This window comes from Typha angustifolia, chromosome 8 (assembly GCF_048772165.1).
Source record: "Typha angustifolia cultivar Huaian chromosome 8, ASM4877216v1, whole genome shotgun sequence".
Lineage (NCBI taxonomy): Eukaryota > Viridiplantae > Streptophyta > Magnoliopsida > Poales > Typhaceae > Typha > Typha angustifolia.
The window spans coordinates 16,259,937-16,282,520 of NC_133246.1; the positions used below are offsets into that span (position 1 = coordinate 16,259,937).

Genomic DNA, 22,584 nt, shown 5'->3' on the forward strand with positions numbered 1-22,584 from the left:
GGGGGGAGTAATGGCGTAAATTAATTGGGGTAGCATAAGTGGGGAGAGTTAATGATGTGGGTATTTGAAAAATAAATACTACTTGCGGACACGTGTACGGTTCTCAAGGATTCGGTGGCTAATGGCCCGCCAGCTACCGGAAGGAAATAGTAAACAATTTTTATGGAGATTAAATTACAATTATGCCCTCCTCCTCCTGCCTTACTGTTAACAGGCCTTTCGGTATGAGGAAATTACAACAGTACCATTATGGATGGGCCAAGTTTTGGGCTCCATCTAGCAGTGAAGAAAATAAAAAAGGATTAAAGGTCCTGAAAATAATAATAATAATTATATATATATATATTGTAACCTATTTTTTACATGATCTGGTTCTCTTATAATTTTATGTTTAAATTTTAATAATTTATAGAAATAGATATGGTAAGTGATAGAAAGGTAGACTGGGTTGGAGATTTCGGCCCGATAAAGGCCCAGAGGTTTAACTGTAATTGTTGTAAGGAACTAGGGGTGTTTTAGTACTTCGGCAATTGGTGACATCTATGGGGCTTCCGAGAGGCCATATAGAGAGCAGAAAGGCGAAAGATATTAGAACGCGTTTCGAAGGTTAGGGTTCAATATACCTGGTTCGCATCCTCCGATTTGAGATCCATTCATACATCGATTCCGATTTGAATCGCAATCGGTGGGGAAAAGGTACTCCATTTCTCGTGATTTGTGGATTCTTTTTTTCATCAAATTTTCTGTCGGATTGTTGGTGAGCTAAATTGTTTAGCTTTCTGTGGGTTGTTTTTGTTGAAATTTCTTTGCCATTTTTTTGTTTTGAATTGATCGATTTCATTGGTTTGGTAAGTTTTCAAAATTTTTATTTCTCTTGTTCAAATCTGTTCTCTGTATGGCCTTTTTTGGGTGGGGTACAAATATTCTTCTGTTTGACGACCTTGATCTACCGATTTATTCTATTCCTTATTCTTTTGATGGTTGATTAATTTTAAAAAGAAAGTATGCAATTTTATAGTATTTATGAGTTCAATTTTCTTTTAATTTGTCCATTTGCTTGCTTTGCATATATATATTTGGAAGCTATTGATTTCAGTAAAGAGGATTCTTAATTTCACCTTTAGAATGGTTATATCTTTAAGCTTGTGGATGATTTTTTTTCCCCCAATTAGCTGTCCCCAGATTCTGCTGTGCGGCTATACCTCTTTCCTTTTATGATCTTTTTAGGGAAATGTTGGTATAACTAGGAATCAATGCAATTTATAGATGTTATTTTCATTTATTATTATTCTCGCTCATGGATTGTTACTGTTAAATGAGCTGTCTTGCTTCGTTTGTTTTTATACATAAGTTTTTATTTTTTATTTTTTATTTTTTTTCCCTTTTGGTTTGAAATTTATGTTAACAATTTTTAAGATGAATTGGATGTTTGGCAAACATTGTGAGATATAATTAGAGATTCTATTTGTCTTTGCAGGATTGGGGTAAAATTTGGACGACAAATACCAGGGAATGCTGAAAAATGTGTTTGAACTCCAGGACATTACCATCTAAGGTAAATGATTTTGTGGCTCTAGCTGAGCCGACCCTGCTATTTCCTGATGAGATTGGAGTACTGGAGCATGTCCAGCCTGTGCTCCGGCAACGAACCCAAAATGGGGCTAGAAATCCTATAAAAGATGTGGTAGACCACGACCTTGTAGAAGACGGTTGAAATCTTATATCCCGAGGATCCCGCTTATAGAAGGTATAAACATATCAGCGGGAGCAAGTAGGGTGTTGTTTGTGGTTTATACATAGAATACTATGGGGACAGTCAATCAAGGAAGTGTTTTGATGCAAAAGTATGAGATGGGGAGACTATTAGGGCAAGGAACCTTTGCCAAGGTTTACTATGCTAGGAATCTTAAGAGCTCCCAAAGTGTTGCTATCAAGGTGATCGACAAAGACAAGGTCTTGAAGGTTGGGCTTATTGATCAGATTAAACGGGAAATTTCAGTTATGAAATTGGTGAGGCACCCAAATGTTGTGCAGCTGTATGAGGTCATGGCTACCAAATCGAAGATATACTTTGTCCTTGAATATGTCAAGGGTGGAGAGTTATTCAACAAGGTTGCCAAGGGTAGGCTCAAAGAAGATGTCGCAAGAAAATATTTTCAGCAATTGATCAGTGCTGTCGATTTCTGCCACAGCAGAGGTGTTTATCATCGTGATTTGAAACCGGAAAACCTTCTGCTTGATGAGAATGGAAATTTGAAAATATCAGATTTTGGTTTGAGTGCTCTTGCTGAATCTAAGAGTCAGGATGGCCTACTCCACACAACTTGTGGTACTCCTGCGTATGTTGCTCCTGAGGTAATCAGCAGAAAAGGATATGATGGTGCAAAAGCTGATACATGGTCTTGTGGAGTGATCTTATTTGTTCTCATGGCTGGTTATCTCCCTTTTCATGATTCAAATCTGATGGAGATGTATAGGAAGATTGGAAAAGCAGAATTCAAATGTCCTCGTTGGTTCTCACCAGATGCTCGAAGGCTATTGTCTAGAATTCTGGACCCAAACCCAAGTACCAGGATCTCAATTGCAAAAATCATGGAAACTCCTTGGTTTAGAAAGGGACTTGATGACAAACTAATAAGGAAAAATAGAGAAACAAATGAAATTGTTCCTGTTCCTTCTGACAAAGATGCTGATTTTAATTCCTCAGATAGCTGCGGGGTTGAGGAGAAGCAGGACAGTGGAAAATTAACCAACTTGAATGCTTTTGATATCATCTCTCTTTCAGCAGGATTTGATCTTTCAGGCTTGTTTGAAGAGACTGACCACAATAGAGAAGCAAGATTCACATCCAGCAAGCCAGCTTCGGTGATTATCTCAAAACTGGAGGATATTGCTAAGTGCTTGAAGCTGAAAGTCAAGAAGAAGGATTGTGGGGTTTTGAAGATGGAATCTCAAAGGGAAGGAAGAAAAGGGGTTTTGGCCATTGATGCTGAGATCTTTGAGGTCACCCCCACATTTCATTTGGTGGAAATCAAACAGACCAATGGGGATACACTGGAGTACCAGAAGTTGTGGAAGCAAGACATAAAACCGGCCCTTTCAGATATTGTTTGGGCATGGCAAGGTGCGCAGCAACAACAGCAACAACCAGAGACATGCTGATTTGTGTCACTAGGCCCGAGGATTGTTCCTTGTTTTAAGTTAATCACCTGATGTTTATTTGCTTGTTGTTTCTCTGTCAGTATGCATTCTACCTTATTTTTTTTCGGTTATTGTAAGTAAACCTGAACTTGTTTTAACATCATAATGGACGCGATGCGCCTTCGAACACATTCTTGTCAAAAGGATTTCTGCATATGAATTATTCAAGTGATGTTCTTTTAAGTAGGCAGTTTATAGAAGTTACTAGAAGACCGCCGACATTACTTGTTTTATGGGTGTGTAGGACCAGCCTCCCTGGTGATTCAAATTTGTAACTTTGGAATGCACAAAGTAGCTCCACAGATAAAAATATTTGTAAGATAGTGTTTGAACAGTGCTAAAGTTGAATCTGGGTCCGGGCCCATGCATTGCTTCCAACTCTCGCCAATCTGCTGCATAATAATATTTTAGAGAACCAAATATCGAAAAGATATGTTACACTGTATTGTGCCAAAGAGATACTGCCCATAGACAGAATACTAGTGATGTATCTTGCAACAGAGCTAAAGTTAAAGACTTTGGGCCCAAGGCCTGACTTGCAATTTTAGAGATCCAGTCGTCCAATCTACTGGGTGAGTAGTTTTTTCTGGTAATAAAGTCCAAGCTAGCTTCTCATGGTAACATCTAATGAACCTAATCCAAAGAGTAGCAGGACAAATTGGTAGGACAAAAGTTTCTTAGTTCCTTGCCATGGTTCAACTTCAGCTTCCACTTTGATTAAGACCAGTTTGTTGTAAAGCATAAAAACTATGGAGAAAATCTGCTAAACTTTTCAAATCCTGTACCATCTTACCCATAAGCTCCTCTTATTTGACATAAATATACAAGAGGAAAAGTCTAATACTCAGACCCTCTTTATTGGAAGTCTGGAGCCGTTTGTTCTCTTCACAGAATATTAACCAACCTTGAGAGGTAGTTGCGCCGCCACCAGCTAAAATTTTCTCCCCAAGTACATCTTTTGATGTGGGCCTCATTATATAATTGCATGTAGGTTTGTCCAAGATATAATATAGTCTTGTGAACAAAAATTTCTTGGGGTATTGGTGATCACCAGTTTGGAAGCAACGTCAGTGACAGACTTGTGCAGTTTCTGATGTCCATATGAGTTGGTATCAACTTGGCACAGCTCTGTTTACTGCCACCAAAATGCCCTTCTGAGCCACTACAATCCACTCTGAGAATAGATAAACTCAGGATAAATCTATAAAGCTAGAATAAAGCTAGATAAATAGTTTCTTATCTAAAAGATCATAATACTCTACTATTAGTATTATTATTATTATTATTTCCAATCCCATTCTTTGAACTTGTACTAAGTTTTGGTTGAAGTTTTCTTGGAGTAGATGCGATTCAAATCCAGAGCCCGTAATAAGTGGCAACTGGGGGTAGCAAAGTCCACGCAATTAATGCATCCCACATGATCAAGAAAGCCAGAATTATTAGTAGTGGATAGTGATATTTAACAAGAATAATAAGAACTATTGATAGAGCAACCACAGACTTTTTTTTCTCGTGTTCTTTTGTTACGCAAAAAAGTTACTGTCCTTCCTAGACTAATTTTTATCATCCACCTGCCTAACGCTCTCAATTCTTCAAAAAGGAGGAATTAAATCAAGATAATTTTCCATCCTATTCATGACTTCTCCTTCGATTTCATTAAATGCTGATATAATCACTTTATTATTACGGGCCACTTTTCTTGTCCACTTCTTATGTAGGTTTCTTTAGTGGCTAAGTTAGCTATCCCACACTCACATTATAAAAGTATTAGAAAGAAAAAAAGAAAAAGAAAACATAGAATGAAATCCTACTTGTAGGCACCGACCTATCGATTCTTTCGTGCAAGTTCTTCTCATATTTCCACCACACAATGTAAACGACTCAGTGGCACATTTATGAAAAGAGAAACCTAACTTTCTTTAGCCTGAGAACGACATGTATATGTGTATGTGTATGTGTATGTCTCAACCACTGGAATACCAGTAAAGATACAGTATGTAACTCGAAATCTTTTAGGTCTGTCTGGGAGTAAGAATCGATGAAGAAGAAGAGACACTCGGATTCAGTCAATGAAGACAACTATCAACTTGGAGGAGCTGCTGCTGGTTGCCAAAATTCCATGTGCTGATGTGCATCCTTGACATTTGAAAAAGCTCATTTTTTTTTTCCCCTCTAAATGCAAGTACAGAGGATCCTGCCAGGTAATGCATATTTAATGAGCTTAATCCCACTAGTAGCAGTAATTATTAGGTCCAAATCCTTAACTTGCTTCCATGATGTACCTTGAATGGGGGACCTGTCTAACACCCTGTCCCTGTAATCTACTTGCAATTGGTGGGTCGGCAAAAAGATCACCACATCTTGTCTCAATTTGATAACAAGTTTACCCCCTAAGTTTATTTCACTGGTCTCCTTTGCCCCAGCATTAGCCATGAAATTTTAACTACTTTAGTCCCACTAATCCACTAGTTCTTTTGCTTCGATCCTAATTAATTGTACATATATATATATATATATGTATGTATTGATGAGGAGAATAGTATTCAAACTTCAAGGAGGCATTTAAAGGATGTAGCTATCAACCTCATAAACGCCGCAAAAAGTGAGGGTAGGAGGCTTAGCCTCTTCTTGTGAAGAGAAAGAAAAGAAAATGATAAAAGTGTTTGAGTTATTTTATTTTAATTCTCACTTGCTCAGTGCTCACACCATCTGTGAAAGAGATGGCAACATGTGAATAGCCCCATGTTGATCCTACTTTCTTCAACTAGTTTGGTCTCCCTCCTGCTTGGGATATGCCTATAAAGATAACAAACTAAGCATTTTAATATTATGTTAATAGATATGCATGTACTTATCATTTATAATATATATAACTAGCCAAGTTTAGATTCCAAAAGATTATTCATTTCTTTTGCATTGAATGCTCCATAAAAGAAAAGAAAAATAATTCAATATACTTATGTTTGAGTTATCAATGTGAAAACGGAAAGAATCACTATCATATGTTGCTGCTGTGACTAGATTAGCTTTGTTGACCTGCATTTGAGTTGACTAGGTTTGCTATGTATACGTATACATGTGTAGAAATGTGAACTCTAAAGATTATATAGTAGCTATCATGTTAGCAGAGACGGTTCAAACAAGGAACTCAAAATATCAGCTCCTTTCCCTTTCCCTGCCTCTAATTATTCTTACCTTGGACTATACTCCTTTTTAATAGGAAGAATGGCATCCATATATGTGCATCGGAACCTTTGAAAAGAGTAGTCTTATCTTTTCCTCACATCTTTGGCTCCACCGTTTAATTTGAGACACAAGTGTATATCTCATTACTAAGTAATAAATACGTAATGCTGATTAGGAAAATGTGACACAGTATCTAATAAGAGCCAGACAGTATAACAAACTACAACATCAATCCAAAGACCAACGTCCCTTGGCTTCTTTACAAGCCTCCAATTATTGGACATGGAATATTCTCCACAGTCAATGGAAAACCACCATCTCCAACCTTTTTAAAAGTTATCACCTCCCAAAATTAAAAAAAGAAAGTTGAGAACTCTGGATAGCAGAAGTTAGAGCACTCAATCTCTTTCTCTAACTCCCAATTGCAGGATCCAACAAATTCTCTGTCCTTGTCCAGTGAAAAGATTGATTTGTATGTGCACGGATACAAAAGAATATCATCACTAATAACTTCAAAAATATGTGCCGAAAGTTCAAAATGATAATAAAAGCTAAAGGTAGACTATTTTTTTATATATTCTTTTTTGTTTAAATAGGAGAAGAGAGATAAACATTTTAAATATATCTACAATCTCGTTCCAAATCTTTGGATTCAAAAACTTTTATGGAAAAGAAAAGGAAAAAGGAAAAGAAAAAGAGAGCTTGATCTAAACCACGTCAAGCTGCTTGATCTCGTTGCTACTAGATCCATTAGCAGTGACACGATGATCATCGTTAGCGGCTAACTTGTTATTAGTACTCCTCGTAATCCGCTTCCCTAATCCTAGGCGGTCCCACCCAGCCCAAGCCCAATCCCAGGAATGCAACACGATGTAGGTCCCAATTCCTCCGATGAGCCCGTAGGCAATGGAATAGGTGAGAGGCATCAAGATCAGCGTCATGAAAGCCGGGATCGCCTCCTTCATATCCGACCAGTCGATATCCATCACCGACTTCATCATCAGCACCCCAACCAGAACGAGCGGCGGTCCCACCGCCCACGCCGGTATCGACGCGAGGAGCGGCGTGAAGAAGAAGGACAGCAAGAAGTACCCGGCCACCGTCAACGCCGTCAGGCCAGTACGCCCGCCTTCTCTGATCCCCGTCGACGACTCGATGAAGGCCGTTACGGGGGAAGTCCCTAGCAGCGACCCCGTCACGATCGCCGTGGCGTCGGACATGAACGCGAAGTACTGCCCCTCGAAGTCGCCCTTCTCGTCCACGAAGCCGGCAAAGCGGGCCATGGAGTAAAGAGTGCCGGTTGTGTCGAGCACGTCGACGTAGAGGAAGGTGACGAGCGCTTCCCAGAAGTAGCCTTTCCCTATGCCTTTGAAGCTAAGGGCGCCGGCGGTGGACTTTATGCGGTGGACGTCGATGACCTTCTTGAAGTAATCGTAGTTGTCGTTGCCGGCGGTGGTGTTGGGGAAGGCGGTGACGGCGGTGTTGCGGAACCAGGAGACGGCGGTGACGAAGACGATGCCGTAGATCATGGCGCCCTTGATGTTCTTAATGAGGCAGAACGAGATGATGACGAATCCGACGACGGCGAGCCAGAAGGTGGGGCTCTCCATGCGGCCATGGAGGCAGAGGAAGTCGCTTGAGACTGTGCCGCCGGGGATTAAAGCCACGGTGCCGTTGGCGAAGGTTTGTACCGGGGCGACGGAGGCGCGATCGGATAGGGGGCAGGCGCCTAGGGTGACGAGCGTCGACGAGCTGTACCCGACGAGACCGACGCCTTGGTTGTTTTGGAGTCCGATAAATGCGAGGAAAAGCCCGATCCCAGCGGACGAGCTGATCCGGACGGGCTTCGGGACGAGCTTTGCCAGCTTGGCGCGGAATCCGAGCGCGGAGATGATAAGAAAGATTAATCCTTCTAAGAAGACCGCGGCGAGGGCGGTGGAGTAGGAGAGGCTGCCGGAGCCGTGGAAGCCGACGACGGTGTAGGCGAAGTAGGCGTTGGTGCCCATCCCCGGGGCGAGGGCGAGGGGTAGATTTGCGAACAACCCCATGATGAAGGATCCGATTATAGAAGATGCCGCCGTGGCCACGATGAGGTCGCGCCGGACCCGGTCGAGGCACGATGAGTAGCCAGGGTCGACCGGCGGGAACTTACAGGTGGGCGAAGGGTTGAGACAGTCGGACACGTCGCACGTGGCGCCGGAGTCGGAGAGGATGGAGGCGTTGACGGCGAGGATGTAGGCCATCGTCAGGAACGTCGCGGTCCCTGCGCGGAGCTCGGTGGTGAACGTCGTGCCTCGCTCCACCAGCTTGAAGCGCTTCCCGACCCGTGACCCGGCCACGGCCGCGTTGAGCCGGCCGACCCGGGTGGTGGAGGTGGATGTGGAGGGTGAGGTGGTTGGAATCGGATCCATTGGTTATTTACTAGGACGAGTAATAACAATGATTCTAATCCGGTGGGATTAGGGAGAGAGAGAGAAGAGAGGTGTCTCGAATTAAAAGAGGAGATTCTAAGGAGTTTATATATATATGGAATGGGATCTCTCATCTTGGAGAAAATAGTATTGATGGTGTAGTCAAACGAGGAAAGAGATTCCAATTCAGACTTCTTTGTTTCCGTTTCATTTTCCTTGGATTTGAGTGGGTTATTGGTAGGCGTTCCGATTCCGAGACGGTAACGGGTAAACGGAAACGCGCGAAATACGGAGAGAGAGAGAGAGAGAGAGAGAGAGAGAGAGAGAGATTTGCTTTTAGTTTCAAAACTATTCTACTGGATGAGTCATTCTTAATATTTGGAAAGGGGCAAATAACAAGGATTAATGGGCTGGGCCGGGGCGGAGATAGTTTAGCAAAAGACTGTTAAAAATTACACAATTAATAAAGACTGCTAATAGTTTAGATTATTAATAAAAGACTGCTGATGGTAAAACAATAACAATAGGATGAGCTGGTAAAGGACAATAAAAACAATTATAACATATTGATGATGTGGGTACTGGATAGAGCTTTAGGTTAGGACGGTATGATTGGTATTTAGCACCCAACCGGGCACACGACAATTTAGTGGGCCCAGAAATTGAAAGGCCTTCAATTCCCACTGTAGAATTAGATGAGAGCATTCAAGCCAAATATGACCCATCACAATTCACAATAACAAAATTCGTACCACTCACGTGCTTCCCACCGCCCCCGCCACCCCTCCCCCACCCCCCCCCAAACGGATTCATTACGAACGCCGTCCGTCCGGTGATCACTTAGACGGTGGCCGGTAATGACGAGGCAACGCAGATTTAGTGGGCTACAGCCTGAAAATGGGTTGGAGGACGCGGTATTCTAGAAGACGGCTACGTGGTTGGAGGTGGATTAGAAGAATAGTGGAATTGGGGTACTATTAAACTATTTAAGTGAATAGAAACGCTGGTGATGATTACATGCAAGAGTAGGAACAAGTGGAACCAAGTATTTGGTGTTTGTTATCTCCAAGTGACACCATCTTTATGTGTCGTAAGCCAAGACAAATGGGGTCGGCTGTTTCCAAGCCCCCCAGGCCCCCCAAATGCGTTCTTCTTCTTCTTCTTCTTTAAGCCAATTTGGCACGTGACGTCTTGGTTGGTGTAGACTTAAAAAGAGTCCCACCCCTCAATAATGATGAGACTAAATAATAGTTTTTATTAAGTACTGTATGTATGGACCGGATAAAAAAAGGTCAATTCTCTTTTCATGTGTATTAAGTTGTTTAATGATGAGCTATCCTATCCTTTTAAATTAACATATTATTGTATTGAGTCGCTAAACTAACTTCTCAGTTGTCTAAAGCTGGATGGCGGAATGGTGGGCTTTTAGAGGAGTAGACAATTCTGCTGGACATCATGTTGAAGAATATTAGGTGTGTTTTTCTTTTCTATTTTTTGTTGGCTTTTCCCCTTGGTCAATCAACTTTATTAGTTAGATTTTGCTTGCTTGGTGGCTTTTTGATGTTTGCTTCTATACCTCCTTTATCTTGATTATGTAATGCAATATAGAGATGCTTGTGCGTTGACTGCAAATAGCATTTTCAGTAGATATCCCCACATTTTCCTCATGGTAGTGGGTGAAAATCCATATGCTTTCTCCCTTTCTTGACACTTATAGAGGCAACTTTGGGATGCTTGCCTTGGTGCACACTTTACTCCGTCAAACGACAATATCTTTGCCGGTGATCCCTCACTCACTTCATGGTAGGTGAAAATCGATCGTATGCTTTCTTCATCAGATATTTTGATCTTAGGTTTGATGGTCGTTTGATTATTAATGTTTTATTAGGGGAAATGGATTGGTAATGAAATTAAAGGGCAAGAGAAGAGAAAGAAGAAACTGTGACTTACAAGTTGACTTCCTGAAGAGGATGACCAGCTGCTTCACAAAAGAGTCAATGCACTAGTTTGAATCTGAGTAATTACAATCCACACATTAAGCTAGAGTTACTTAACAGCATAAGAAACTGGCAAACGGGTGAACTGAAGGAATTATAGATCCAGAAATATTTAAGATGAACAAGGAGTAACTCAAATGGAGAGTTGATAAGATACAGATACAACAGAGCAGCGCAGTGGAATGATCGTTGCAAACTTGCAACAGCAGGGAGTGAAGTCGTTATTTCGAATAAAATCATTTACCGGACACCAATTGCTTTTTACACACAAAGATTCAGAAAGCAGCCAGGTCTTCTGGTTCAACCACAAACTCGTTGCTCGCTTTGCATGCATGGATGGAAGTACAGACATCAGTCGTCTCGAGAAATGTCTCAATGTTCACTAGGAATAGTGAACCATATTGTAAGATCAACTTCTTGCACTGGCCAAAAAAAGGAAAATTACGCAAATAGTTAATTAAATTCTCATGAAGGTAGAGAAAATAGAGCAAAAGAAGAATAGACTAAAACTTCTTCCATTAGCACTAAATTGCTAGTTTGAAGTTTCAGATCCAAAGGACAGGCAAACATCCTTGTACCACCAATGAATAGTACAGCTCATACTGATATCAGTCGAGATGGCAGCTGGGTAAACTTTACAACTACAAAATTGGCTCAGTATAAGACAAAAATAGACTAACTTTATATCACATTTCTGGTAAAAGTTTTAGCATTTTTTAGCCCTTGAATGCATTTGAAATTCACAGAAGCTTGTCTCATGGTGAAAGAAAGTAAGACGTTGGTCCTTTTCTTTGGATTAATTCTTCTCAATCCCAATACACAATCAATAGTTAGGAAAGTATTAAGTTCTTTGCAAAGTTATAACAAAAAGTTTCTAGCCCAACTCATCAAATGCTAGTTATCCGGCAATCTGACTACTACTGTTTATGTGTGTGATACTATTTGTTAGGTTCAGATCTCATGCATGTTACTTAATTTAACCTAATAATAGCATTTATACCAAACTATCAGATACTTAAAAAGCTCACCTCTGGCACAAAATTCTCAATCTTGTCACACCCTTTAAGAATGACCTCGAGTATCTCAAGCTGCCAATTATATAAAGAGAAAATATTTGTCAGAAAGTTAGCAGTCTGTATTAAAGGAGTAATACTTCCATACATGAAGAACAAATTTGTTAAAGCTAACTGGATACCTTCACATAGGAGAAAGGAAAAAACAAGTTGCATACAAAAAGCTTTAGGCCAAGAATATTCAAGAGGTCTCTGTTTAAATCTGTAAATATCTAATTAGAATTAACCACCTGTTTGCATCAGTGTTATAAGATAGCATAGGAAAGACGAATAAGAAGAGTTTAGAATAGCAGGACAGGGCAGAGAGCGGCGCTGTTAATCTAGATTATAATGTACAAAGCAGGTATCAGATAATTTCCATTCAGCCATATATCCAGGTATGCAAGACGTTATGCTTCTCATCCCTCCTTTCTCCATCTTCAACTACTCTTCCAAGCACTTGCTACCACCATTACTGAGGCAACATTTTCCGCTTACCACTACCCATCTCCTCTTGAGCGGCCAACATCATCTTCCTCTACTTTACCTCCTTGAATCATGCCTTCTCATCCACCTTTGCTCACAACTCACAAGTATCCCTGTTAAGTTTTAAGTTTACTCAACCAGCCAATCACCACCATCAAGATCATCCTCGTTAACTCTTCTCAACCATCCATCCATCCATCCATCCATACATCCATAAAAAATAAAAATAAAAAACCATCATTCTCCACTCCAAGATCCAACAAACTGTATGGCTACCTCTCTCTGCATCTCTCTGCTCAACTTCCCAAACATTTGCACTATTCAGGAAGGGAGTTAACGGAATAGAACTGTGAGCTCTCTTGGCAACTGTTTCCTTGCAGTATAGTTTCAATTATTATGTGCTATATTGGCTCTTTTATATGTTACTTTTAGATCATACCCAATTTCATCATGCAAGAAAGAACATATTGAAATTGCAAAGTTCTAAAAGATAATAAATTACCTGTCTGTCAGGATCTTTTAGTTTGGTAAGAATTTCCACAAGAACCAAATGGCAAAGTGTACAAGCCTCATCATGTTTTTGAAGACGAGCAAATCCCATCTGGCCACAGAGGTTTACCTTTCCACAGAGCTGCTCAGAGCTTATTGTAGCAATCTCCATGAAGAAAAGAGGAGCATAATAGTCCACCAATGAAATGCACTGCTAGAAAAAATAAATAAATAAATAAAATCTGAGAAAACATTATGCATGAAGTAGACAGTTTTAGGGAATTCAACCTACATTCTGCATACTCAAACAAGAAATATATAGACTCTGACATGAGGCAAAAGAGTACCTTTTTTTTGAAAGAGAGCAGACCGGAGCATACTTGATGAAGGGTATGGATGATCTCATACTGGGTCTTATTTTCACTAAGATAGTGGATTGCTTCGCCTGCATACTCCTCACATAGTTGGCAAAGTTTTTCATTCTTCACAGTTGCTACAGATATCTTGCTTTCACTGGAAAATCTATTACCAACTGGCACAACAGAAAACATGATGATCAATTATCAAATAACATGTTAAACCAAAGTGGAGGACTCATATGGAAAATAAAAAATTTAGGACTGCAAGCCATACTTAAAAAAATTGGAGAAATAAAGAGTTATTTTCTGAAACTACATTCTGATGCATAAGACCGGGATATTCAAAATAGAAACATCACAAGATTTCTTTTCTGCATTAAATGTAGATGCAGGATCTGGCAAAAACTTGTAGATAGAAAAAAAAAATTAAAACCTAGTAATCCCAGAATAAACTGCACAGTAGATTAACCAGAGCCATAAATTATGTTGAAATGGCCATCTCAAAGAAAATGATGCACAAAGGCATACAGTATATAATGGTTTTAGATTTTAAAAAGAATTCTTGGAAACCAGATAGATTTGACACTAGGACATACATCAACACTTGACGGAAACTAGGTTATGCATCAATGCATGACAGAAACCAAGACGTGCACTGATGGCTTATACTCAGTCTGGAGCAAGCGTAATAAAACTAAACTATGTGAAGAAGAAGAAGAAGAAGAAGAAGAAGAAGAAGTTTTGCGGTTCTCTTATATTAACTCATTTGGAAGTCAAATATACCAAAATAGAATGACAACGGCTGCAACCTTACAGATTCTTTCCCTTCATTACCTATGCTATCACATAGCAGATCAATCATAATGCTTGAAAAGTATATGGAGTTTAAGCTCAGATTGAATGTTACTATGTTCAAAGACAGTAAGACACTACTCTATCTACAAGTAAAAAACATGAACAAGAACGATAATTATAGCGTGCATATAGCAACTATACAGGCAACTCACCCACACTGTCTGAAGTCGTCAAACTTCTGACATCTGCATTCGTACAGCCAATATACAGGGTAAGTAGAAGAACCAACCCTGTTTGTGAAACAATCATACCTGTTGCATAGAGTAACCAATCGGCAACTAATTTAGTCAAATTTGAATTATTGATAACAACTAGTTTATACCTACAGCCTGTCATGAAGTGGAAAAGAAGAAAAGGATACAGAACCATTAAGCATACAACAGAAAAGATGGGAAAAAGTTATTTTGTCAAATCAAACAAATCTTAGTGGTATAATCGAGAAAAAGTTATTTGGACAGCTATATAAAATTCAATTTAATTTCATGGGTATTCATAGCATTGGTTGACAGGCAAGTCTCTTGTATAGGATAGCTATAGTCCACAAATACTTATGTGCTTATTTAGCTCCAAAATGCATACTTCTAGGAATTGTTGAAGCATGCATTCTGTTTTGAAAAACTTATGTCAATCCCCGAAGATTTGAGACTAAAGATTCTTTGTTGTTATACAAGGAAACCTTATCCTATCAAAGGGATTAGCCATTAGAGATTAAGGATTTGGTGGCTCTTCACATATGGCTTTCAGTACAACGTAAATCCTGTTTCTATTTCTTTTTGGAAATTTTCTTCTATTGTTATATTATAAACAAAATCCGATGCAAATTCTTGAAAGAAATAAATTGGTCTAAATTGTCTTTAAGCATACTGCCGCTTATGGTAAATAGTTGCGGACTAGAATGTAGGTATATGATCTAGTTCCTTCGAGGAAGTACCCCTCTAACCCCGTCCTATCTCATCACTCATTTGTTATCTAAAATCCCATAATGCATTGCTAACTAAGAATCATAAGTTCTAAATCGATATAAATCGCAAATAACTGAAAAGGAGATCCACAAATTAATAACGATATCATGAGGATGTATGCCAATATTATAGCTGAAGACAAATCGAAGTAATTAATCTATCAAACATTCAAGAAATTTTGTGGGGGGGCGGGGGGGGGGCATGAGGGAAAGAGAAGAAACCTGCGGCGACTGGATAGGATTGAGCAAGAGGAGGAGGATGTTTCTGTTCCTTAGACGATCTCCTCCGATCGGATGGAGGAGTTGACTCTTATAAGGGATGGAGTGAGTGGGGATAGGGAGTGAAAGGCAGAGTATTTTTTTTTTTTTAACCTTTTAATTCTTAGTTCATCTTTCTATGGATTTTTTTTTCTCTCTCTCTCAACTCAGCCATCTTCCCGCACACCCACCCCCACCCCCACCCCCACCCCACCCCATTTTTTTTCTTCTTATTTTAGCGTGTGAAATAGGTATATTTTTGTGTGTTAAAAAATTAGGTACATCTAGACCCAGTTTGGGCCTGACCCAACTCGAGCCCGGGCCAGCCCTTTGCCCGCCCATTTGATCCGCAACTAGGCCCGCCCGTTTTACTATAGTAGTTTGCCCATTCTACTACAGTATCTCGCCGTTCTGCTACAATAAAATCAATGGAAATTTTGGTATTATACCATTTTGCAGACGTTTAAAATTTTTTAATATATTATTTTTGTAATGGAGGAACAGAAATATTTTTTAAAAAAATAAATTAACGGTAAATTTAAAAAAAAAATAGCTAAAAATGTGGGTTGAGTTGGCCCGGCTAGTCTGATCTCGGTAACAAGTTAAACTATTCTAGCTTGGTCCGAGTGAGTGATGGGTCGAACCATGAACAAATATTTAAGCCTGATTGACCTGAAAATCCCAACCCGAATCCGAATCCGACCCATCCGATGATCATGTCTAGATACATTGTAATATAGGCGCAACTCAAAGGGCTGGGTTATTTATAAAAAAAATATAGATTTTAGTATTAATAAGATAATAAAATTAGACCTTTGAGACTGAAATATGTTTAATTTTTATATAAATGAACATATTTTAATAATAAAATACATATAATTTGTATAAAAGATACGATTTTTTTTTGTTGCTATTTTCAATTTATCTTTTGTCCTTTCAAATGCTCCGTGAGGGATAAAATAGAAGCTACTAAATTATATATTGTGAGTAAGTAATTATTCCAATTTACTTTTCAATTTGTTTTAGAATTATTGGTTTTCTCTATTTTAAATTAGAAAGTAAATATCAAATTATTATTCCTACTAGACTAGAAACATTATTTAAATAATTCCATCTGTAAGCCTAATTATTATTTTACACTTGAACAAAATAAAAAAAAGAATATATGTAGATCTCTCAACTAAGCTATTTCTTAAGTCGGGTTGTGCGGTTAATAATAATAGTTTATGAGAGTTAACTGCAATTATTCCTTTTAAAAATTTCTCTCCATTTTTTTCTCAGTTCAAACAAAAAAATATATATCTTAATTTTCTCTTTTCTATCACTCACGGGGAAACAAAGGTAGTTGTGACCAATACTCATTAATGAAAAGAATTAAGAGAAAAATAAATCGTCGACAGCAGGGTTCGAACCTGCGCGGGCGTAGCCCAACAGATTTCAAGTCTGTCTCCTTAACCACTCGGACATATCGACAAGATGATAGTGGATCACAAGTTTTTTCCGATTGTAACATAAGAATAAACAATCTGCGATTTACTTTGCAACATGGTTACATGGAAGCATAAGTCGAGTAGTTCTAAGGATAATACATCACGAATGCATAAGGTGAGATCACTAGTGATTAGTGAAAGGAACCTAATAACAACCGGTAGAGCAACTTTACAGCATCTATGTTACAGAAACAAAGAATACAAAGGCAAATGTCGGCTACTCGATGGCTACCTTGGACTATAAAGACGGTCTCTTCTTCTTGTTCTTGTTTTGCTTTACCAAGAGAACTGATAAGCCGACAAAGCCAAACTTCTTCCTCTTAGCAGAGAATTGCTTGCGAGCATGTGCATCTTCAGTGGACAAGAGTCCATGTTTTTTGTTCAGTATCTCACCCAATGAAACCTTGGGTCTTTCGGTTTTTTTCTCCCATACACCAGTATCGCATTCTTCTGAACCCGTCAATTTCATGCTCAATATTTGGCCAATTGACATTGCTGGCTTTAGTGAATTCCTTGAACCATCAGTAACCAGATTCAACCCATTGAGATCAATTGTCCGAGAATCTCTGCGATGGTGAGATGAATAATTCTTGAACTTAGTGGAACTTTGAATTGAGCGCCTCCTCTGACCATGTTCAGATCTCCATCTGCGAAGAGCTTCTTCAATTGCAAGCTTCCCTATATTAGCAGCCTCAACCTTCTTTAGGGCCTCCTCAAGTGCCTTCTTACTTGCTTTAGCCTCCACTTCTGCTTCCTCCACTTTCATTAGTAACTCTGACTTAGACCGGTTTGCTTCATCAACCTGAAGCATAGCAGATTCAATTTTCTTTCTCGACTTCTCATCCGCCTCTTGAGCTTTAGAAGTAAGCATGGCATACTCTTCCATAGAAAGAGTTACCCCAGAAGCACTTTGGAGATCTGTGGCTGAATTTTCACTGCTTATCAGAGCCTCAATCTCAGCAAGAGCAACAGCTTCTGCTGCTTTGGCAGCCTCTTCCATCTTCTTGGCTGCAAGCCATCGTATTTCAGCAGTTCTGATACTAGCTTTCATCTTCTCAATTTCGCTGGTCAACTTCGTAACTTCAGAATTAGCAGCATTTGTCGTGTTTCCGTATTTTTCTATATCTGAGTTCATTTGCTTGATCTCCCTCGAAATATTTGATGGATCTTCACACATTTTACAATCAAAATCCTTAGTCTGCAATTTCAGTGACACTTGGTTCAGATCTTCCTCTAGAGAAGAAGCCATTGCAGTTTTTGAAGATAGCTTCTCTAGGGTACTCTCAAGTAATTCTTTTTCCTTCTCTATGTTGCTGTTCAGTATATCAATAGAAGCTCGAATTCCAGCTAGATCACTTGTTGTTCTGCTCAGGTTCATCTTTGCCTGCTTCAGCTCCATAAAAATCAGTCCTTGAGATTGTTTTGTCCCTGCATTTGGGCCTTCCGTGTCGACATTGTTATCCAGATCTTTAGTTTTGTCTTCTCCATTTTCAAGAATTGGATGTACCTTTGTACTCTCTACGCTCATAGATAGTGCTGTCAGGCCTTCAGAGGTTTCACTTTGGATCTTCAACTTTAATCCGGCTACAGTTTTTTTGGTCATCTCCAGCTCTTTTAAAACTTCAAGTGTTTCCCTCTCCTTGACAATAAGATCCTTCTCTAGTTGTGCAGTTTGTTCTTCCACTCTCATAACATCAACATCCTCAAAGGACTGACGGTTCTGAACAAAAACATGTCAAATACAAGTTGAAGAAAGATTATCATGTAGATAAGTATGCAAGCAAACAAGGTAGACGCAAAAAGAACACGAAGAAATCATTAGTCCCAATTATTTGGGATCGCTTTATGGATCCACTTCCTCCATTCAGCTCTTTGTGAATCTGTAGGCAAAAAGGAAGCATAATCCTAGCATAATAGATGAATGTATGGTGTTCAGACACTATGTTTCTCAAGTAACACAATATGTTCATTTTTCTTGTATAATTTTCATATGACACCCTAAGTCGACTAAACCAAACTATTTTCAAATGGAAGGTATCAACCAAGGAATATTCTATTAGAATAACGAGGGTAATTTCAAAAATACCTAAATTACCCTTTGGTGGGATAAAGTATACTGGATAAATCTAGGAAGAGGTTTTCGATTTAGTGGGTGGGCTAACGTGGGATATGGCTTAAAAATGGTGGGTCACGGTTAGAAATTCTCTAAAGGTATTTTATAATTTAATCAGCAGAGTGATATAAACCATAGACTAGGGTTAATGATCGTTAGTCCAAGTAACTTAGAACAAAAAGAAAGCAACAACATGAATCTGCAAGAAAGCGACATAAAAATCTACTGCTCTTAAGACAGAATCATTAACAACACTCCTTTGTTTTGTTCAAAAACCTAGTTTGTCCCCTACCTTGTAGGGTAGAGAATGCTCTTCACGGTCGATACCTGGAAGATGAGCATTAATAAATTTGGTCACATATTTCCAGAGTCCTGTCAAGTTTGATTCTTTCCTATGACAAGATCTCGTTTTTTCAGACTATCAAAAGTTGGACGTAACTAGTCAAAAGATACGACAAGTTTCCTCATGTAGATAGCGGAAACTGCAAAAACTAACTTTTTAAAGTGAGCTCACTGTGAGAGTTACTTGATTTGCCATGAACCCTTGCTTAAGTTTAGAGATGACTAAACGAAAATGATATTATATAGCCAAACCCTTGTTGGGACTTGCAACATTTTGAAAAGTAGTAACTAGAACCAACCACAACTCCAAAACTTAAGAGAAAATTAGCGAAATTGGATGGAATCCTAAGAGGAAACAAGTGAGGGAGGTAGGAACCTAAGAATCTACAAACCTCAGGGACGAAAAGCTGCTTGAGCTGCGACTTCCAAACGGCGCTGCCGCCAAATCGATCCACCGCCTCCTTCACCGACTCGAACGGTGCCGAAGTGTCGATCTCCACCCTCCCCATCCACTTGGGATCCTCCCCCGCGGCGATTAGGGTTTCGTGCAACTCTTCTCCGCCCAGAGCCGAATGTAGGGTTCCCTCCATAGTATAATTTTGTTCCCAATCCTTCTCCTCCTTTCTTGCGATTAGATTACTAATGTTTTCGTAGCGGAACAAAAGGAACCCTAGATCGAGCTAAAATAGCAGTGAAGTGGAAGGGATAAGAGAGAAGAAAAAAAGGGCGGAAGATTTTTTTTTAATTTCTGGGTTTTCTTGAATTATAAAAGGCGAAGATGACGGAAATAGCCGTTAGATGGCTGTAGAAGCTGATATATACACACCAAACTCTCTCACTCACTCTCCTACAACAGTGACAAGTCTGCTTCTATGACTGTGTCAGTGTCTTCTTCAGTTGGTCCGATAAAGCGGTGTGGTTATATAAAGGGAATACTTTTTGAGTCAGAGTTGCCCGTTAGCTTCTGCTGTCATAATTACTTCTATTTCGTGGATCACGAGGAGGAAAAGGAAAAGACCGTTGGATTACATGGGCTGGAAAAAAAAGGGTATTGTGTTGCATAAAAGCCCTCAAATATTGTGAGAATTACATGAAGATTCTATGACCCATTCGGCCCATTGGGCCGTTTAGTAGGCGGTGCCAACGGTCGTCCGACCAGATTTGCAACGTACCAACGGCTTTGTTGGTAAAATGCTATTTACACGGCAAGAGTTTATATGTACGTAATCATGGGGGTTGTAGAGGGGTAGTTGATGAGTGCATAGCTCATTTGCTAATTATCGCTTAGTTAGTGTTAGGAGAGAGGGTAATCAGGTAGTCGACTAGGCGGCGAAGTAAGGTCGGGGTTGATGATTTAGGAGTGTGATTAGTTTAGAAGAGCAGCTTGGCAGTATAAATATTTAGAATATATATTGGCAGCATTTAGCTTAGAGTAATTATCTGACGACGTATGTGGCTTAAAGCCTAAATTAGATAGCTTACTATATTACCAAAAGCCTAGTGAGCCTAAATATTTTAGTATCAAAAGAGAGTTAACTACTTGTCCAACCGATATATAACATTTCAGCTCTTAAACAATAATAATTTTTTAAAATAACAAAAATACTCTCTTATAATTTTCATGGGGTGGGAGGGCTAAAGATAGAGCATGGGCATAATAGTTATTTTATATTACTTATTTTTGCTCTAATATTTATGATTCTTGTTCGAAAATATTGATTCTGCTTTAAAAGAGGTATTTTAATATAATTGTCATTGAAAAATTTTAAAATATCATAATTTTCACTACATTTTTAAAGTATCAGATTTGCCACTAAAGTCTTTTTAGCTCTTTTAAATTTATCATTATAATTAACTTTTAAACAGAATAATTCTAACATATAATAATTAAAGTTAATGAATAACTTGAGCACCGGTTTTTTAAAATATAAAATATAAAATATTTATCAATAATTTTTTGTCTCATATAAAATAAGATATATTCGTAATACTATAGTATTGAGTATAATATTAGATAGCTTTTAACTACTTGTAATAATGTATACAAGACCAAAATAGTTAATTTAGATCTAAGTTATATTTTAATCATGATTAGTTAGATTTAGCTAACAGGAATGACATTTTTTGATCTCGGTGGTGATTATGATATTTTGAAATGTTTGGATGGCAATTATGTAAAATCCCTTAAAAGAATAATGTAATAGGCTCGAGCTTGGGCTTGGGCATTCACTATTCGTTAAATCTTGGGCTTTACATCACTCAATCTTCAGCTAGACTATATTGGGCCACAGTTATCGATATAAGACTACGAGTGGACTGCAATGGAAATAACTCTCTCTCTCTCTCTCTCTCTCTCTCTCTCTCTCTCTATATATATATATATATATATAACTTAGCAACAGTATTATTTATAGATATTTATGATTATTAATTATGGCCGGCATATAGTAATGAATTATTCATACTCATATGCAACAGAAAAAGGTCGAACTATCACTTCTTTCATCAACTCTCATGGCATTAATATTTAATAGTTATGGGCTAACATGCAGCGGCACATGCCCTAATCCCAACCAAGTCTTGAGTCAATCATGCATGTTGCTATGCCCAAGACTCGCTCTCCTTGTCAGTTGAGTTTCGTAGCAGATCTCTTCACTTCATTGGATCTTCTTCATGGAGTCTACCTTGTTTTTTTTAAACTTCACCTTCGGATCGATATTAGTAAGACGAAGAAGTCAAAGGATAATAACTCAACGGCTTAATTCCATGTGGAATTGTGGTATTATTATAAGGATTCTGTGCCGTTCCCGGAATTTGGTTTGTTACGTGACCCGAGTCATTCTCAAGAGGAATTAAAGATACATTTGCGTTCAATATTTTTTTCCAACTCTAAGTTGGATCTCTGTCTATCTTCTGGCAGTTCCCAATCCCAACCATGGAAGGAATCCTTTGGTCATGGTGAAATAATTAATTAATTAATGGGCCCATCTCCACCACTAAGTAACTAACAGTAAGCACGCAATTAATTCACCCAAGCACTTCCCAAAGAAAGTTAATTGGGAAAACCATCCATGTCTCCTACGACGTAAATGGAGCCTGACATCAAACGTTTGTTTTTGTAACAGTGTCAATTAATTCGATCGACCTAGATCTCTCTCTCTCTCTCTCTCTCTCTCTCTCTCTATATATATATATATTATAGATGGAAGAAGAGGGGCCCCACGCACATGGCTGCAGGTTCGGTGCACGTGCTCCATGTCTTTCTGTGCCCGATAACCCGCTTGGAGATTGGTAAACTCGGATCGGGCCAGTTGACCCAATAGTAGTACCCGGCCCAGTCAATGCGGTGTCTTCTAGTGGTTGTAAAAGAGGGAAAATTAATTA

At 39.0% G+C, this 22,584-nt stretch overlaps 4 protein-coding genes and 1 non-coding gene across 6 annotated transcripts; 1 reads left to right on the forward strand and 4 right to left on the reverse strand.

The window, feature by feature from the left end:
- Positions 1-572: 572 nt before the first annotated feature.
- LOC140765139 (CBL-interacting protein kinase 18-like) lies at positions 573-3,330 on the forward strand. Its single transcript, XM_073104076.1, has 2 exons — positions 573-696; positions 1,478-3,330. Exon 2 carries the CDS (start codon positions 1,807-1,809, stop codon positions 3,160-3,162), a length of 1,356 nt encoding a protein of 451 aa, XP_072960177.1. The 5' UTR covers positions 573-696; positions 1,478-1,806; the 3' UTR covers positions 3,163-3,330.
- A 3,597-nt stretch (positions 3,331-6,927) lies between these two features.
- Positions 6,928-9,060, reverse strand: LOC140765891 (adenine/guanine permease AZG1). Its single transcript, XM_073105192.1, has one exon. It carries the CDS (start codon positions 8,796-8,798, stop codon positions 7,095-7,097), a length of 1,704 nt encoding a protein of 567 aa, XP_072961293.1. The 5' UTR covers positions 8,799-9,060; the 3' UTR covers positions 6,928-7,094.
- A 1,816-nt stretch (positions 9,061-10,876) lies between these two features.
- Positions 10,877-15,375, reverse strand: LOC140764959 (uncharacterized). 2 transcript variants are annotated; one of them, XM_073103842.1, is made up of 6 exons: positions 15,220-15,375; positions 14,189-14,287; positions 13,170-13,354; positions 12,836-13,036; positions 11,824-11,883; positions 10,877-11,217 (listed from the first exon to the last, which is right to left on the reverse strand). In XM_073103842.1, exons 2-6 carry the CDS (start codon positions 14,283-14,285, stop codon positions 11,071-11,073), a joined length of 690 nt encoding a protein of 229 aa, XP_072959943.1. In that variant the 5' UTR covers positions 14,286-14,287; positions 15,220-15,375; the 3' UTR covers positions 10,877-11,070. The 2 variants fall into 2 exon arrangements, with proteins under 2 accessions (XP_072959943.1, XP_072959944.1); XM_073103843.1 differs by having other exon boundaries at positions 12,836-13,033; positions 15,220-15,374.
- A 1,271-nt stretch (positions 15,376-16,646) lies between these two features.
- On the reverse strand, positions 16,647-16,728 carry TRNAS-UGA (transfer RNA serine (anticodon UGA)). Its single transcript has one exon. It is a non-coding gene; the product is annotated as a tRNA-Ser (tRNA).
- A 30-nt stretch (positions 16,729-16,758) lies between these two features.
- LOC140766206 (WEB family protein At2g38370-like) lies at positions 16,759-19,967 on the reverse strand. The gene is made up of 2 exons (XM_073105675.1): positions 19,593-19,967; positions 16,759-18,465 (listed from the first exon to the last, which is right to left on the reverse strand). The coding sequence occupies exons 1-2, from the start codon at positions 19,788-19,790 to the stop codon at positions 16,984-16,986; spliced, it is 1,680 nt and encodes a 559-aa protein (XP_072961776.1). The 5' UTR covers positions 19,791-19,967; the 3' UTR covers positions 16,759-16,983.
- Between the last annotated feature and the right edge of the window lie 2,617 nt (positions 19,968-22,584).

Bases quoted from the DNA above. Each gene is read 5' to 3' on its own strand.
- LOC140765139 (XM_073104076.1), top strand. From the start codon at position 1,807: ATGGGGACAGTCAATCAAGGAAGTGTTTTGATGCAAAAGTATGAGATG.
- LOC140765891 (XM_073105192.1), bottom strand. From the start codon at position 8,798: ATGGATCCGATTCCAACCACCTCACCCTCCACATCCACCTCCACCACC.
- LOC140764959 (XM_073103842.1), bottom strand. From the start codon at position 14,285: ATGATTGTTTCACAAACAGGGTTGGTTCTTCTACTTACCCTGTATATT. The intron at 13,037-13,169 runs GTACTCTTTTGC...TATTTTTTCTAG, and splicing joins TGCTCTCTTTCAAAAAAAAG to CAGTGCATTTCATTGGTGGA. The intron at 11,884-12,835 runs GTAATTTATTAT...TATAATTGGCAG, and splicing joins TAAAAGATCCTGACAGACAG to CTTGAGATACTCGAGGTCAT.
- LOC140766206 (XM_073105675.1), bottom strand. From the start codon at position 19,790: ATGGAGGGAACCCTACATTCGGCTCTGGGCGGAGAAGAGTTGCACGAA. The intron at 18,466-19,592 runs GTTTGTAGATTC...GTTTTTGTTCAG, and splicing joins AGCAGCTTTTCGTCCCTGAG to AACCGTCAGTCCTTTGAGGA.